General features: G+C 59.4%; 1 protein-coding gene across 1 annotated transcript; it reads left to right on the forward strand.

Annotated features, from left to right (window-relative positions):
- Window positions 1-261: 261 nt before the first annotated feature.
- Shox (short stature homeobox) lies at window positions 262-9,590 on the forward strand. Its single transcript, XM_008853051.3, has 5 exons — window positions 262-1,005; window positions 2,935-3,134; window positions 7,345-7,402; window positions 7,502-7,590; window positions 8,092-9,590. The coding sequence occupies exons 1-5, from the start codon at window positions 768-770 to the stop codon at window positions 8,311-8,313; spliced, it is 807 nt and encodes a 268-aa protein (XP_008851273.1). The 5' UTR covers window positions 262-767; the 3' UTR covers window positions 8,314-9,590.
- The last annotated feature ends 7,553 nt before the right edge of the window (window positions 9,591-17,143 follow it).

The raw sequence follows: 17,143 nt of genomic DNA on the forward strand, positions 1-17,143 counted from the left end.
CCAGGTCCTCACGTCATATGCATATGACGTCAGACGTTCCAGCTGCATGCTCCAATGCCAGGGTTCTTACATTATAAGTATATGACATCAGACGTTACAGTTGAATGTGTAGGAAGGCCAGGATCCCTACATCATGTGTATATGAAGTGACGTCAGACGTCCCAGCTGAAGGCCCCGCACGTCACAGGTATCGAATATCCCAGAACCCCCTAAGTGACCGCAGCCTGCCTTCCCCCTCCTTCCTCCCTCCCTGCCCCAGGGATTTGGCACAAACCGGTTTCTGTGGCTTCCGCGTCCAGCATCATCGAGATCTGTGAGTCGCTCAACATCCCGAGCACTGCACAACTGCCCGGCCGGGCCCCGGGTCCTCCGCCGCCTCGTCCACCATCCGCGGTGCTGTGTGCTCAGTCCTCCCCCCCACAAGGCGACACGTTGCAGCCGCGGCCTATCCCGGGCCCGGTGTGCGGCGCCAACGAGGCTGGGACCCGAGCGGCGTGGACGGCGCATCCTCCTGAAAACCCGCGTGGACGGCGCATCGTCCTGAAACCCGCGTGGCCGCGTCCCGCGAGGCGGGGTGGGGGGGCGCGTACGTGCGTCGGGCCCGCGCCCGGGAGCCGTAATTGCTCCAGACAGCGCGCGGGGCGGAGGCGCCGTAGTATAAATAGCGCCGAGTGCACCCGAGCCGCCTCCGTCCCGTCTGCACCGGGGCCGTGCGCACCGACCCGACGCCCCAGCCGCGGGGTCTCCCGGCCGCGCCCCCCGGGGCCATGGAGGAACTAACCGCCTTCGTGTCCAAGTCCTTCGACCCCCAGGCCCGCGACGGCAGTGCGGGTCCGGCGCCAAGGAAGGACTCGGTCACTTACCGCGAAGTTTTGGAAACCGGCTCGGGCCGGTCGGGATCCGGATCCGAATCCAGTTCGCTGGACGCGAGCGACGCGCTGCGCCTCGACCCGGACGCCGAGCGGGACAAACTGAGGGACTTCGGCGCCGGCCGTGGCGTAGACGGTAAGACGGGGAGACCTGGTCTCATCCGCTCCGACCCGGTCCCATCTGGTGCCATCCGGTCCCACCCGGTCCGATCCAGCGGGATCCGGATAGAGCCCCGAACCCCCCGGGCGCGGTGAGGAAGTGATCGAAGGCGGGTTTCAGCGCGATGAGCCGCGCAGCCCAGCGTCCGATTGGACCCCAACTTCGCGCCCGGCCGGCCGTGTGCAAAACGAACTCGGATCCGCGGGTTTGGGGAGGGGGCGGGAAGGTCCGCAGGTGGCCCCGAGCCGCCCTCCCCGGGAAGGTGCTGGGTGTCCGATCTCGACGCCGAGCGGGGCTGGCCGGACCCGGGTGGGTGGTGCCGACCCGGGTACTGAGTGTCAGACTCGGTGGTTCTGCTCATCCTGCGGAAAGTCGGGGAAGAAACGGGCGAAATCCCGGCAGATTCCGTTGCCAACGCGATGAGTCTGCAGGTTTCCCGACCCCGCGGCTTTGCACACGGCCCTCGGGTCCCTCAAACCCGCCGCCCCCGGGCTCCGCGCCTGCCGTGGCGGGTGGCGAATCCGCCTGAAAATCAGCCTCAGGGGCGAGGCGGGAAGATGTCAGAAGTTCTGACGTTGCGGGTGTCAGAAGCGGGTCGGAAGAAGCGGGTGATGCTGTCAGCTCGGTGCCCCGGCCAAGCCGCTCCCACCCAACCGCATCCAGTTGGTGAAACCAGGGGTTGTGGGCCTGATCTACTGGGGGAGGGGGGTGCGGAAATCGCTGTCTGCAAATGTCCCTTTAAGGACGAGGAGAACCGAGCCCCCCAGCACCCCAGTTTCCGCAGTCATTCGGGTTCGTCTGGAAGGTTGCGGGGCTCTGGGGGCGACTAAGATTCCAGCACCCAGGCAAGCGGCAGGCTAAGTAACCGAGCTAAGCACTTTCCTAGGGTTTGCGCTGAGGCCTGGGGCCGGGTCTGCGCTGGAGCCAGACTGAGCCGGCCGCGATCTGATCCGGAAGGACACGGCGCATCCTCCTGGCGGTCGGCGGGGCAGGGCGGCTGGAGTTTCCGTGGGGTGTGCGGCCGGCGCGGGTTAGAGAGCTGCAAATCCGGAAACGAAGTGGGAGCTAGAAACCCGGAAAGAAAGGGGGACATCGGGGAGCCGATGGGAAACCAGACAAGAATGTGGGAAACGGGAAACTCGGGGACAGTGCGGAATCCAAGGAAGAGAGGGGGAACCCGGAAAGAGGGGGAAATGTAGGACAGAGGGGGAACCGGAAAGGACTGTGTGAACCGAGGGAAGAGTGTGGGAAACCCGGAGACAAAGGGGGGATCCCGGGACACGGTGGGAAACCCGGACACATGGGGGGAACTTGGAAAGAAAGAGCAATCGTGGAGACGGTGAGGCTCGAGGAAAGAATGTGGGGAACCCGGAAAAGGGAGGAGATCCGCGGAGATGGCGGAAAATCCCAGGAAGAGAGGGGGAAACCGGGAACTATTGTGAGAAATCCGGGAAGAGCCAGTGGGGAGTCAGGGGAGAAAGGGAGACCCGGGAACGCATGCGGGAAACGGGCGGGGGGGGGGATCCTGGACGTGGGACCCCGGAAACACAGTGCCAAGGCCAGACCAGGCTGGAAACCCCCAGACAGTGGGGGGGAAATGTGCAGCCAGAAGGGGACGCGGGGTTCGCCGGAAGCTGACCCTGCGCGAGGCCGGGACCACGGTTTGCACACAGCCCCGCAGGACAGCACACGTGCGCAAATCCTATGGGCATTTTGGGGTTTAAAATAGCATTTACCCCGCGGCGGCGCGGGCCGGGGACTCGGGGGCCTGGAGGGACTCGGGTCCTGGGTCACGGAGTCTCGGGCGGACTCGGATCCCGGGGTCTCCAGGGTCCCGGGGGGACGGGGGCGAGTCCGAGGGGGCCCGGGTCCCTCCTGCCCGGCCGCTGAGCGCTGCCCCCCCAGGCCCGCTGGACAAGGACAAGCGCGAGGAGCCGCGGGAGGACGACGACGGGCAGAGGCTGAAGCAGCGCCGGAGCCGCACGAACTTCACGCTGGAGCAGCTGAACGAGCTGGAGCGGCTGTTCGACGAGACGCACTACCCCGACGCCTTCATGCGCGAGGAGCTGAGCCAGCGGCTCGGGCTGTCCGAGGCCCGCGTGCAGGTGCGGGGTGCACCGGGCGGGCGAGGGACGGGGTGCACGCGGGCGGTGCAGGCTTACACATGGCTGTGGGGTGTGTACTGCAGAATTGCACCCTGCCGTGGAATCGCACACAGCCGCTTTGCACACGGGCGTGGGAGTGCGCGGTGCAGGTCTGCACACGGGTATGGAATTACATAGAGCAGATTTGCACACTGTCGTGGGTGTGCATGGTGCAGGTTTGCACACGGGTATGGAATTGCATAGAGCATCTTTGCACATGGCGTGGGACTGCACGGTGCAGGCTTGCGCACGGGTGTGGAGGTGCAAACTGCAGAATTGCACCCAGGCGTGGAATTGCATCGTGCAGGTTTGCACACGAGTGTGGGAGTGCACAGTGCAGGTTTGCACAATGGTGTGGGATTGCATGGTGCAGCTTTGCACACAGGCGTGGAAGTGCATAATGCACGTTTGCACTCGGGTGTGGAATTGCACCCCGAAGTGGGAGTACACGGTGCAGCTTTGCACGCGGGTTTGGGAGTCCACGGTGGAGAATTGCTCCCAGGCAGGAGGGTGCATATACTGCAGAATTGCACCGGGAGTGGAATTTCATAGGGCAGGTTGGCACCCGGATGTGGGAGTGCACAGTGCAGACTGTGCACACGACTGTAGGGTTGTGTAGCATTGCGCGTCGACTACTTTGCACACAGGCGTGGGATTGCATAGACGCTTTGCACATGGGCATAATGGACACTTTTTGCCTGCGATCGCATATCAGGGACTTTGCACACAAAGCACAGACTCACATATTGAGGACTTTGGACATGATCACCGGATGGCACAGTAGACACTTTGAACGTGGGGTGTAGGCTTGCATAGCGGGACTTTGCACACGGGTGTAGGATTGAACATTGAGGACTTTGCACACAGGCGTGGGGTTGCATATGGACAGCTTTGCACATGGTGAGCTGGTGTGCATCCCGGAAACTGCACAGCCGGTGCAGGCATGCATATGGAGGACTTTGCACACATGGTGCTGGCTTGCATCTAGAAGACTGCACACGGAGTGTAGATTTGCATAGCGGAGACTAGGCATATGGAGTGTGGGATTGAATATTGAGGACTTTGCACACGGGGTGCAGGAATGCATGTTGGACACTTCAAGGAGTGTAGGTTCGCATACTGTAGACTTTGCACACGGAGTGTAGGCTCCCACATTGGGGGCTTTGCACACGGGATGTGCGATTGCATATAGGAGACTTTGCACGTGGTGTTCAGACTTGCACATTGCAGACTTTGCACACGGGTGCAGGCTTGCCCTTTGTAGAAGGATGCAGGTTTGTACCCTCGTGCCTTTGCACACAGGTGCCTTTACACACAGGTCGAGGCTTTGCACGCGGGATCTTTGCACCTGGCCCGGGGCTTAATGCAGGTGGAACTCCGAACAGGGCCGTGACCCCCTGTTCGGGCTTTGCACCCGGACCCGTGGACTCGCCCCCGCTCTTCCCGGAGCACAGGCTCACCGTCTTCAAAGCCCGCTCCCCCCGCCCAGCTGCAGGTTGGTTGACGAGCCCGCGCTCGGGGCCGGATTAGCGGGGCGCGGGGGTCGCGGAGCCGCCCCGAGCCGCCCCAATCTGCCCCGATCCGGGTCCCCGAGGAGCAGCGCATGAATTCGTGATGATCCATCTGGCCTGGCTCATCGTCCTGAAAGAAGCGCGCTAATGTATTTACTTCCAGGCGGGGGCGGGGGGCGGGGGGGCGGATGCAAATCAGCCGCGTCTGGGTCGTTGACGGCCGGGCCCGTGGGGGGCGGGGGCGGGAGACCCTGGGGGACGCGGGCTAAATAAACAACGCGTGCGGCGGGGGAGGGATCGCCGGAAAGAAAGAGCAAAGCCGGCAAATGACAGTGCAGTCCGCAGCACCGTGCATCCAGCACTCTCAGCAACCCCGTCATGGGTGCACGGATGACGCTGGCTGGGGGTACCGCTAACGATTTCACACGACACCCCCAGGCCCCGTGCGACGGGAGCGGACCGAGCCTCCAACTGCAGGGCAGTGGGCAGCGCATTGTGGGTGGATCTCTCGGGGATGGATTGAGCGTCCTGGGGTCAAAGAGGTGAAGTTGGGCCTCGGGTTCAATGCCATCCGGCCTCGACTATCTACCCTGGACCCCAACAACCGCCCGACTCCGAATTCGATTCCGGGCCCCGGGTACTGAGCCATCGTGCTAAGTAACCCACCAGAGGAAAAGATACTAAGATTGGCTCTACATGGGTGCTGAGTGGCAGGAAACTGGTCCTTTTCAGGGTGCTGATTCAATTTGCTAAGTACTGGAACACAAAAAAGAAATTAAGATTGCATCTGCCCCGGTGCTGACTGGGAGAAAATGGTCCTCGACACGATGCTGATGCAGTTTGTTAAGTACCGCAACATACAAAGAAATTTTAAAAATACTGCAGCTACCAGGGTGCTGACTGGGAGAAAACTGGGCCTTTTTGGGGTGCTGATTCAATTTGCTAAGTACCACAAAATACAAACAAAAAATAATGCATCTGCTGGGGTGCCGAGTGGGAGAAAACTGGGCCTTTTCGGAGTGTTTATTGAATTTGCTAAGTTCCCCAACATAAAAAGCAATGAAAACAGATTATATCTATCTGGGTGCTGACTGGCCGGAAATTGGGCCTTTTTGGGGTGCTGATTGAATTTGCTAAGTACCGCAACATACGAACAAAAATTATTGCCATCTTGCGCGGTACTGAGTGGCAGAAAATTGGTCCTCTTCACGGTGCTGATCCAATTTGCTAAGTACCGCAATATACAACGAAATTAAAAACGACATTGCATCTTCCGGGGTGCTGACTGGCAGGAAACTGGGCCTTTCCGGGTGCTGATTCAATTTGCTAAGTACCCCAACAGAGAAAAACTCAGATTGTGTGTCCGGTAGTACTGAGTAGCAGAAAACTGGTCCTTTTCGGGTGCTGAGCCCTCGTGCTCAGTATCCCGGCTATAAAAACAAATCTAAAAGCCTTATAGGAGTCGGGTATTGAGCGGCCGAAAACTCCTTTTTTCGCGGTGGTGATTCAGTTTGTTAAGTACCCCCGCTCCGAAATGTAAACAGATCGCATGTGCCGGGGTGCTGACCCGCCGTGCTCAGTACCCCTCCCACCGCTCCCGCAGCAGCTACCCTCAAACCCCGCCGTGAGTGAGTGGTCGGTCCTCACGGAAGTCTGTCCGCGGCGGTGCTGGTGACTGAGTACCCCCGGCGGTCGTACCCCGCACCGGGTGTTCCGGGCTGGCAACGAGCGCCGCGCGGTAAATCAATGGCGCTGCACACGGCCCGCCGCGCTAATTTCATTACCGACTTTCAGGAGGCTGATCGCGCCGGCGAAATTAAATGTCATTATTCACTGTCTGCGATGGAAATCACCCTGGAATCCGATTACCGCGCGGGGGGAGCACCGAGCACACAGCACGCGCGGGGCCCGGCGGCGCGGCGCACGGACTGCCGCAGCGCGAGGTGCTGAGCGCGAGTCGCTCGGGACAAGCCGCCGAGCATCCTACGGAAAGTCGTTGCGGAGCGCGGGGAAGAACCGAGTTCAGCACTTTTTTTTCCGGGGTTGGGATCCATTTGCCCGGTTTGGCCGGGGCCAGGGGAGACGAATGGGGATCCGGGGCGCTCGCCGCCGCCCAGAAGCGGATGCAACCGGTTCCATCCGGACCGACGGGAAAACGGAAACGACTCGGTACTGGGTCATTTCGATTTAAGTGGGAAGCGGAGGGCGAAGGTCGAACCCAGTTTGAACCGGAAATGTTCAGTTTTGGGCGGTTGGAAGAGGCCGTGTGGACTAGGCCGTCGGTCCACCCGGGTCTGACCGAGTTTCCGGGCCGTAAGCACAGTGAAGGGGGGGGCGGGCACAGGCAGTTTCAGGAGGCTGAGTGCCTGCGCGGTGTGGATTGAGCTCGGGGTCAGAGTCAGGGTAGGGGTTGGACCGGGTGTTCCTGAAGGCAGGGTGCTGGATTTAGCCAGCTGGTGATATTCCTGCCATCAGGGTGCTGGATGGACTCGGCTAGGTGATATTCGTGTCATCAGGGTGCTGGATCTCCGCGGCTGGGTGCTGGTCCCACCCACCGTGCTCACTGCTTGGTACTCCTGTGCTCTCCGCGGTGCTCACTGCTCGGTGCTCCTGTGCCCTGCGCGGTGCTCACTGCTCGGTGCTCCTCTGCTCTCCCGCAGGTTTGGTTCCAGAACCGCCGAGCCAAGTGCCGGAAACAGGAGAACCAGATGCACAAAGGTGCGTGACCGGGTGGGGGGTACCGAGCAAGCAGCACGAGGCTGATCTGGGGCACCAAGCACACAGCACCGCGCTCACCCCAGGTCTGTCTCTTCGCAGGCGTTATCCTGGGCACCGCCAGCCACCTGGACGCGTGCCGAGTCGCCCCCTACGTCAACATGGGCGCCCTGCGGATGCCATTCCAGCAGGTGGGTTTCAGGTGCTCCCCCCGCCATACTTAGGTCTGAGCTGAGGGTCCGGGGTGGTGTGCACCCCTGTGGTGCTGAGCTGAGTATTTGCTGTGGTCCAGATGCTGGAAACAGTCCTCCTAGTTGCTGACCTCTTTTCCCCATGGTCTGGGTGCTGTGCAGTTCCCCGCGGTGCTGACCTGAGCCCCTTCCGTGGTCCGGGTGATGTGCAGGGTCCCCCGCGGTACTGACCGGGTGTACCTCTTCGCCGGGTGCTGTGCACAGTCCTCCACAGTGCTGACCTCAGTCTCCTCCATGGTTCGGGTGTTGTGCAGTCCTCTGTGGTGCTGACCTAAGTCTCCTCCGTGGTTCCGGTGCCGTGCACAGTCCTCCTCGGAGCTGACCTCAGTTTCCTCCGTGGTCCGGGTGCTGTGCAAAGTCAGCCACTGTGCTGATCAGTTCTACCTCTTCGCCGGGTGCTGTGCACAGTCCCCCGCGGTGCTGACCTGGGTGTCCCCGCAGGTCCAGGCGCAGTTGCAGCTGGAAGGCGTGGCGCACCCGCACCTGCACCCGCACCTGGCACATGCGCCGTACCTGATGTTCCCGCCGCCGCCCTTTGGACTTCCGCTGGCGTCCCTGGCCGAGTCCGCCGTGGTTGCTGCAGCCAAGAGCAGCAGCAAGAGTTCGAGCATCGCTGACCTGCGGCTCAAGGCGCGGAAGCACGCCGAGGCCTTGGGGCTCTGACGGGGCACCAAGCACCCAGCACCGAGCGCCAAGCACCCAGCCCCCCACCCCGTGCATGCAGCTAAGTAGCTCGAATGTCTGACGTCAGAGCCTCAGGGCTGGAGTCGGACTGGACGGACGTGGACTCGGTTCCCAGCACCCATAGCAATAACAAAACGCCTGAGGATGGAGGCCTGGCCGAGTGGAAAAGGTACTTGGCGTCAACTTCCGGCCTCCCACTTCCGGTCGTCCCTCTGGTCTCTGAACTACCAGACGCTGCAGGCCTGGCAGAGTGGAGGAGACCCGATTGTCCATTTCCGGCCGCCCACATCCGGTCGTCTCTCCAGTCTTGAGGCCCTGTCTAGTGGAGAAGAGACTAGGTTGTCCACTTCCGGCCCTCTTGGACTTCCGGTCAGCCACTTCCGGTCGTCTGTCCGGTCTCTGAACCACCAGAGGCTTCAGGCCTGGCCGACTGGAGCGGGGACTCGCCTTCTCTGGCGTCCACTTCCGGTTCCGCCGACTTTGCTTCTGCCCTAGCTTAGCTGACCTCTGACCCCCCCCTTTGGTACCCGGAAGTGGACGTTCTACTTCACGGGGACTGGGGCCAAAGCCCGCCGAAATGCAGTGAATCCCGGGAAGTGCAATACTGTAAATACTGTTGTCAAGCTCGGCATCCTGAAAGTGCGGAGCATGAGCAGGACGGGCCGTGTGCAGAGCGGACGGGCCGTGTGCAGAGGGCCGCTGAGCTTGGAACTCCTGAAACCCCGGAAGCGGAAAAGACGGGACCCACTTCCTCCCCTGACGTCACATCGGAACGTGAGCACAGCTGTGACATCCTCCCCAATGTCACACCTTAAAGTGGTTGTGACGCACTTCCTCACAGCTTCACGTTGTGACGCACTTCCTCGTCATGTCACACTTTGCCCTGGTTGTGAGCACTTTGTCCCCCGACGTCACACCTGGCCTCACACACAGGTTTCCTCTCGGATTGTAAAGCTGTTTGGGGCTCTGGGGCTCACGTAGCCCAGGCTAGGAACCAGGATGGAGCCGCCAGCCACCTGGGCCTCCCCAGGTCTGCAGTTGTCCACCAACCGAGCTACGAGCACTCTTCCCACTGACCTACAAGCTCTCTGCTCTGACATAGAAGCACTCAACTCACTGACCTAGAATCACTATGTCCACTGAGCTACAAGCACTCTGCCCACTGACCTAGAATCACTATGTCCACTGAGCTACAAGCACTCTGCCCACTGACCTAGAATCACTATGTCCACTGAGCTACAAACACTCTGCCCACTGACCTAGAATCACTATGTCCACTGAGATAAAAGCACTCTGCCCACTGACCTAGAATCACTGTCCACTGAGCTACAAGCACTCTGCCCACTGAGTTACAGGCACTCTACCCACTGAGCTACAAGCACTCTACACACTCAGCTACAAGCACGCTGCCCGCCGAACCTCGCCCCCGGTCCTATGTTTGATTTGCAGGCCTGGTCTCGCCCACCTGTCATCCCGGCTCTCAGGATCTGGCTGCAGGAGGACTAGCAGCTCGAGCCCAGGCTAGCCCCGGGAGATCCAGGGCTGGGCTCCAACGACACTGCGCTCCAGCTGGCCTGGAACTCGCTGCGTAGACCAGGCTGGCCTCGCTTCTGGGAAGATCATCCTGCCTCTGCCTCCCGAGTGCTGGGACTCGGTACCTGCCCCGGTACTGATATTTTGTCCCCTGCACACGCTTGCTGTGGAAGCCCCTCCCGGGACATTAAATGGATTGACCCGCGTATCGTTGTCGCTCATTTTGCTGAGTGCTTAGTGCGTTTCCTCGGTGGGTAGGTGGGGGGGAGGACTCGGGGGCGTCACCGGGAGTCCTCACGTTCCTACCCACAGGGGCCCGAGTTCCCGCGTGGAATCCCAGCACCTTCCCCAGGAAGCAGGATGTTTCCGTCTGGGTGCTGGGACTGTGCCCCACCTGGTCTTCCATCTTTTACAAAGAGTCACGGGTCCGAGTCCCACGCGGGTCGGAGGCCAGGATTTGCCACGCGGGTCCAAGACCAGGATTTTCCACGCGGATCCGAGGTCAGGATCACCCACGCGATTCCCGAGAGTCGTGTGCGACACGCCCTCCTCCCGGGCCAGGCTCGGCCCCGGCTGCACACGCTCCTGGTTCCAATTTCTTTTCCATTAGCCGCTGCCTCCGGCGCCTGTTTCCCCCCTTTCTGGAGGGTGTGCGCCGCGCGCCTGCCCAGATTTATGAGGCGATGCCGGGATTTACGGCCTGCGAGGCGCGGCGGTCCCACTCGGTTCCCAGCACCCGCCGCCCGGCCGGCCCACCCTCCTGGAAGCCTGCGGGAAGCGCGGGAAGCGAGCAGGGCGGTCGCGCATCCCTTTTCTGTCCTGCACACGGTGCTGTGGGCTCTGCGCTCAGTCCTGAAACTTCCTCGCACAACTGTGGCACAAAAAACGTGAGACTGGCCCTGCGGGGGAGCAGAGTTGCCGCTTCCTCTTCTGCTTCCTCTTCCTCCTCCGGCCCAGGCATAAATCGGGAGTTTGACGACTGACGACAAGAAATGGGGTGTTGGATGTCTGACGACAGGAAATCATGTCGGATGAGTGACTTTAAGAAATGGAATGTTGGGGGCTGGAGAGATGGCTCGGCGGTTAAGAACACTGGCTGCTCTTGCGGAGGACCCGGGTTCGAGTCCCAGCACCCGCACGCAGCTAGCTCCTGTCCGTCACTCCAGTCCTAGGGGATCCCACGACCTCTTCTGTCCTCCGTGGGCATTGCACGACACGGGTGCACTGACCTACACACAGGCAATACACGCATACACATACAATAAAAATAGTAAAATATTTTTAAAAATCAGGTGTTGGATGAGTGACTTTAAGAAATGGGGTGGTTGACGGCTGACGACAGGAAATCGCATATTTAAGCCTGGAGATACGGATCAGCAGTTAAGAGCACTGAGTGCTCCTGCAGAGGACTCGGTTCTCAGCACCCACATAACAGCTGACAGCCATCCATAACTCCAGTTCCACGGGATCCACAGCTCACCCCACTGAGCTACCACCACTCTACCCACCTAGTACAAGCACTCTCCACACTGACGTACAAGCACTCTGCCCACCTAGTACAAGCACTCTCCACACTGAGGTACAAGCACTCTGCCCACTGAGCTACAAGCACTCATTCCATCCGCAGACTCCCTATTTCCTCATGACGTCGGTTCTTCTGATCCGGGATTCACTTTCCAGGCTCCGCCCTCAGCAGCGCCCCAGGTGCTGGGGGTTTGGGCCCTCCTGGACTCCGGCTCCTGGCTTCCGGTTTCCGGTGACTGGCGTCCGGTCGTGTCTCCGCCCTCCGAGCACCTGTCGGGAACTCGTGCATCAACACGGGTGTTTTCCAGCGGATCTGGAGACGACAGGAAATGTCTGCGGCGAGTTCGGGTTACTGAGTCATCAGCACTCCTCCTCCGGTTACTGAGTAGTCAGCACTCGGGTTGCTAATGGCCTAATTAACTTTGTTCAGAGTGGAATTGCCTGGAATGACCTTTAAAAACAACTTATTTTTATTTCAGTAGGATTCCCGACGAACCATAGCCGGATCATTTATGTATTTTCAGTGCCTTTGCGACGTTATACAGTCCAGAACACGATCATTCCAGAACATTCTGTTCAAGGAAGCTGCGACTCACAAGTCTTTAAAGTCTACTTCCGACCCTGGTACATTTGTCCTGTTTAGGACAGGCCTTGGCATCCCAGCACTGGGGTGGCAGAGAGAGGCCGGGGACAGAGGCCGGAGGGTCATGGAGACCAGGCTAGACTGTGGTGCACAAGGAGACGCTGTCTCAGAACCACGTGGGCCAAAGCTTTATTCTTTTTCCATGGCTGAGTAATAGTCCACCAAATGGCCGTGTCACACTCTGTTGATGTGTTGGTCCCTCGATGGACAAGGGACGCGTCCGTTCCCGTCACACACACACACACCCGCACTTCCGGGCCACACTTGTAACCTGCTGGGCTCCGCCAAGTAAAACACTGAGTTCCAGGGAACAGCACCGCAAGTCCAGGGAAAATCTGCCCTCAGAAGTGTTCACCTGCGAAGCCGGACGGAGCCGATTTTCCACCCTCGTGGAGTGGTTGCAGCACCCGAGTCTGGTTTCTTCATGTCTCTGTGTGTCCCAATGAGTGCTGAGAACTCGGTGAACCTACCGCTGAGGCAGACTAGGTCCTGGGTGCTTGGAATGAAGACATGATTGACGGGAGCCAGTGGACTACCTCGTGTCCCAGAATGCCTTGCAGCAAGGGGCAGCTGGTTATGAAGAAGGAAGGGCAGGGCTGGGCAGGGTTTCCGGAGGGGTAGCCTGCAGTCACATGGCTTGGGGCTTCGTGCCTGTGGCATCGCAGAGCATCATGGGAGCACGGGGTGGGACAGACTGCTGACGTCGTGACGCAAAGTAGAGAGAGAGGAGACAGGGATCCCAGAGTCCATGTCTGCAGTGCATCAGCGTGGAGGGGTGGGGCCTACCAGGGAAGTGATGTTGTTGGACGCATGGCCTCTGGAGGGCGCTGGCACCACAGGCTCCTGTTCGCGCTCCTTTTTCCTGGGTCTGCAATATTCCCCAGAGACTTTCATGTGGGGGCTTTGGGGAGGTGATGGCATCCTGAGGGCTCTGACATCATCGTGAGCTCATCCATCCACAGATGGAGTCACAGCTCAATGAGATACTGGGAGGAGGGGAAACTTGGGAGCTGGGCCTGGTGGAAAGAAGTGAAGTCATTGGAGGCGTGGCCTCGTGGGGACACCGGGACCTCAGTGGGTGACTCACGGGGTCACATGCAGTCGTCACTTGGACAGGGGTCTGGCGCCCCCCTTTGGCCTCCCGGATGTGACCACTCCACTTCAGGCTCCACTTCCGGGTCTGTCTCCGAGGTTGCTGTTTCCCTGGTAACCATGAGGCAGAGACAGGGAGGGCAGAGGGACCCGGGTTCGAGTTCAGGGACTGCAGGAAATGTGGGCGTGGCAGGTCAGGACAGTCAGGGTGGGGGAGCTGAAGCGGCCCGCGCTAGGACCTGCATTCACGGCACTCGAGCCACTGAGCCACCGGCACTCCAGTCACCGAGTTACACACACTACCCACTTAGCTCCAAGCACCCCCACATCACCCGACCTCACGGCAGCCCGATGTGAGGTGAGAAGTGACTTGTCCACTCAGATCCTCAGCTCCAGAACCATCTGCTTCTTGCCCCTCCTGCTGAGGTGTAGCCTCGGACCCGTGTCCTGACAGTCATGGATTCACACCCCCTCCCCCCACCAGAGATCACCTTTGCTTCTTAATTTCTTAAGATTTCAGATTTGCCATCTGTGCTTAGTAGTCAGTTTACAGGGTTCTGGGTTTGTTCCCCGGCTGGGTGTTCAGTCAGTGAGTCAATCAAGGAACCACTGTGATCAATTGGTCTGTTAATCACTGCAATCAGTTAATCAATTAACCATGCGATCAATTAGTCAATCAATTAATCGCTGCCGTCAATGAGTCGATCAATTAACCAAGACAATCAGTCGATTTATCACTAGGATCATCCACTCAATCAATTAACCACTCCACAGTGTGATCAGTCAGTCGATCCATTCATCAGCGCAACAACCGAGACAATCAATGAGTCAATTGGTCACGGCAATCGAGCGGCGCGATCAATCAGTCAGTCGATTGCCTAGGACGTCGCTACCTAACAGGTGGATGTCTCGGAGCCAGGCTCCAGTCGTCGTCCTTCCAGCGGTGCGGGGTGCTTGTTTCCCAGCATTCCTTCTGTCATTGCAAACAGAGGGAGTGTGTAAGGGCCTGAGGTTTCCTGTCCACGCACTGCGGGTGTCGGCTCTGACAGACCCCGCCACACCCCGCCACAGCTTCTGGTTGTTCATGGACCGGAGTGGCAGGAAGGCGCTGGACTGGGGTGACACACGATGTTGGGGGAACATGGACGCATGACATCATTTACTGTCACGTGGTGAACGCTAACAGGTGCATGATGTCATTTACAATCATGTGGGAAATCCTGAGAAGTGAATTTCATCATGTTTAATGGTGTGGAAAATACTTCCAGGAGACTTTCGTCACTCGTGACAGTGTGGGAAGTGTCCTGACCCGTCCATGACCTCGTGTCTAAAGGCGTGGGAACTCCTGAGCACTGAGTCCCATCGGGCCCTCGAGTGTGGCAAAATCACATCATTTCTGATGCTGTGGGAACTCCTGAGCCTGCGTGGGGCCATTTATGTTGGTGTGGGGAATCCTGGCCTGTGCGTGATGTCATTTACCAGGATGTGGGGAATCCTGGCCTGTGCGTGATGTCATTTACCAGGATGTGGGGAACTCTGAGAATTGTTTTTTCTTTTCCTGCAACACGTACCCGGGCCCCACAGGGACAGAGTGATCCAGGCCCCTCCCCCTCTCCCCAATCAGTAACGTAATAACCGGACGTGGCTCCCGCGGTCAGACACGCTCGACCCCTGATGGCCAATTCCGAGCCGGTTCCTAGGCCGATGAGCCGCCGCAGGACGAATGGATGGAGCTAATCGCCGCTCTCGGGGGCGCCCATCAGTCTTGCGGGGTCGGCGGCGGGGGAGGGGATAAAAGACCCGTGTTCAGGGCCGGAAACAGGGCTCGTCGCTCATTGAGACTGGGGGAGGCAGCTCCGGAAATGCATGCTGAGACCCCAGGCGACGTGTGGCCTCCACATGCACGCACACACGTGTCACAGTGCGATTGATGACCGGATCAATAACATTGGGGCCACGGCCCTGGGCTTCGGCACCCCCCCCACGTCATTTAAAGCCGATTACATCTGCCCCGGGTATTTCCAATTAAAAAGATATTTCCAAGGTCAGGGGTCCCGGAGCATGCAGCGGGGGAGGGGCGCTAATCTCATAAACCTGTCCGGGAAGTTATTAAACTGCGGTGTCCACGGCTGATCTATGGGCCTCGGGAAGAACGCCCAGACCTCGAGATCTCATTACCAGGCTCTTTCCCTTTTTGCCATGGCCGCCGGGGAACCTGGAGACGAAGTCACACAGGTGGACTCCAGTGCTGCTAACGGCCTGGGGTGTGGGGCTTCACCAGGACCTGCTTCCTGAGTCCACTCGGTATTCAGTGCATCAGGGTCTCAAACCCTAGTGCTCAGCAAGAAGTAACGGCTCCGAGCTTTAGACGCGGCTTGCGTGGACTCCAACGGGAGGAAAACTGAGTACATGTCACAGACAGACATGAAAAATGGATGGGGGATGGTGGAAGGGCAGATGCATCGATCAGCACGCAACTGCAGAAATCGTTCGTACACGGATGGGGTGAAAAAAAATGGCAGGTGGCTGGATGGATGGAGGGTGAGGAAATGAGGAAACACTGAACACCGGAACCATGATTGTCATGATATCATCACCACCATCATCACATCAGCATCACCACCAGCATCATCACCATCATCACCATCATCACCATCACCATCATCACCATCACCATCACCATCACTATCGTCACCATCATCATGGTCGTTATCATCATCCGTACACACTCATACACACGCACACACGCATACACACGCACGCATGCACGCGCGTGCGCCGTGCCGTTGAGCCCCCTGCATGTTCTGTCCCCCGACTTCTGGGTGCACAGCCTGCAGGACAGACATTTCCTATATTGACTTGTGACAGAAACGCCAGGCGCTGCCTAGGCCGGGTCAGGCCGGGTCAGGGTGGTCACATTGCGGGAGTGGACTCCGTCACTACAGTTGGGTGTCATCGCCCCTGCACAGACGCGTGGCTGCAGTCACTGTCCTGTGGTTTTGCAGAAGCTCCTCTTCCTGCTCCTGCCGTGGTGCCAGGGTCTGTGTAGGCAGTGGGGCAAAAATACACGTGTCAGTTGTCATTAGTGCTGTATCTCCAGCCGGCTCAATCCAGTTTAGCAGGAGAGTTATTGTTTGACTTAAATGTTTCTTCATGGACTGAGGTCCATAGCAAGGGAGCGGCACGAATTCAGGTCTAGCCTGTGCTGCATGGCCCTGTTCTGTGACCTGGATGGACTAGCTTGGGCTGCCTGACCTGGTGGTGTGACATGGAGTAGCCTGGGGTACCTGGCCCCATTCAGTGACCTGGTCTAGCCTGGGGTGCCTGGCCCTGTTCTGTGATCTGGGCTAGCCTTGGCCCCTGCCTGATTCTGTGACCTGGTCTAGCCTGGGGTGCCTGGCCCTGTTCTGTGACCTGGACTAGCCTTGGCCCCTGCCTGATTCTGTGACCCGGTCTAGCCTGGGGTGGAGGCACAGTCACCAGCACCCAGGTCAAGAGTTGGAACTCCAGAGCTGGGATCGCTGAGGCGACCAGGACAGGGCTGTGCGCACAGCAGGATCCGGTGTGAACCAGGCCAGGCCCGGAGAACAGAGCAAGCGAGACAGAGAGAGACGGAGGAGAAAATGGGGACACCGGGCACCACCCGCCCAGTCCGGGTCCGACAGGTTCTTCCTGGGGAATTCCAGCCCCGGCACATGAAACAGGGCCGGGCGTCCGCTTTGATCCCGCGTTATGCTAATGAGGCTCATGAATTATTGATCACCTGCGGTAATTACCGAGCAGCGACCTGAGCTGGAAACCTCGTGACGTCGCGGCCTAATTACTCTGCGGGTGACTTTCAGGCGCGTGAGCAGAGCGGGGCTGGGCCGTCGGTGGGGCGCGGGGCTGTGGGGTGCGGGGGACCGTGTCCTGGCAGGCAACGGGGCGAGCCTGGGGCGAAATGCTCTGCTCTGAGGGCACAGCCTCTTGAAAACCAGCCCCTGTCACCGGCTCGAGCCGGTTTTTTCTCCCGCCCTG

The sequence above is a fragment of the Nannospalax galili genome, unplaced genomic scaffold (assembly GCF_000622305.1).
Source record: "Nannospalax galili isolate Female #2095 unplaced genomic scaffold, S.galili_v1.0 scaffold3027, whole genome shotgun sequence".
In the NCBI taxonomy this organism is placed as follows: Eukaryota; Metazoa; Chordata; class Mammalia; order Rodentia; family Spalacidae; genus Nannospalax; species Nannospalax galili.

Excerpts from the sequence above, each read along its gene's own strand:
- Shox (XM_008853051.3), top strand. The coding sequence starts at position 768 with ATGGAGGAACTAACCGCCTTCGTGTCCAAGTCCTTCGACCCCCAGGCC. Across the intron at positions 1,006-2,934 it reads CGCCGGCCGTGGCGTAGACG|GCCCGCTGGACAAGGACAAG; the intron begins GTAAGACGGGGA and ends CTGCCCCCCCAG. Across the intron at positions 3,135-7,344 it reads TGTCCGAGGCCCGCGTGCAG|GTTTGGTTCCAGAACCGCCG; the intron begins GTGCGGGGTGCA and ends GCTCTCCCGCAG.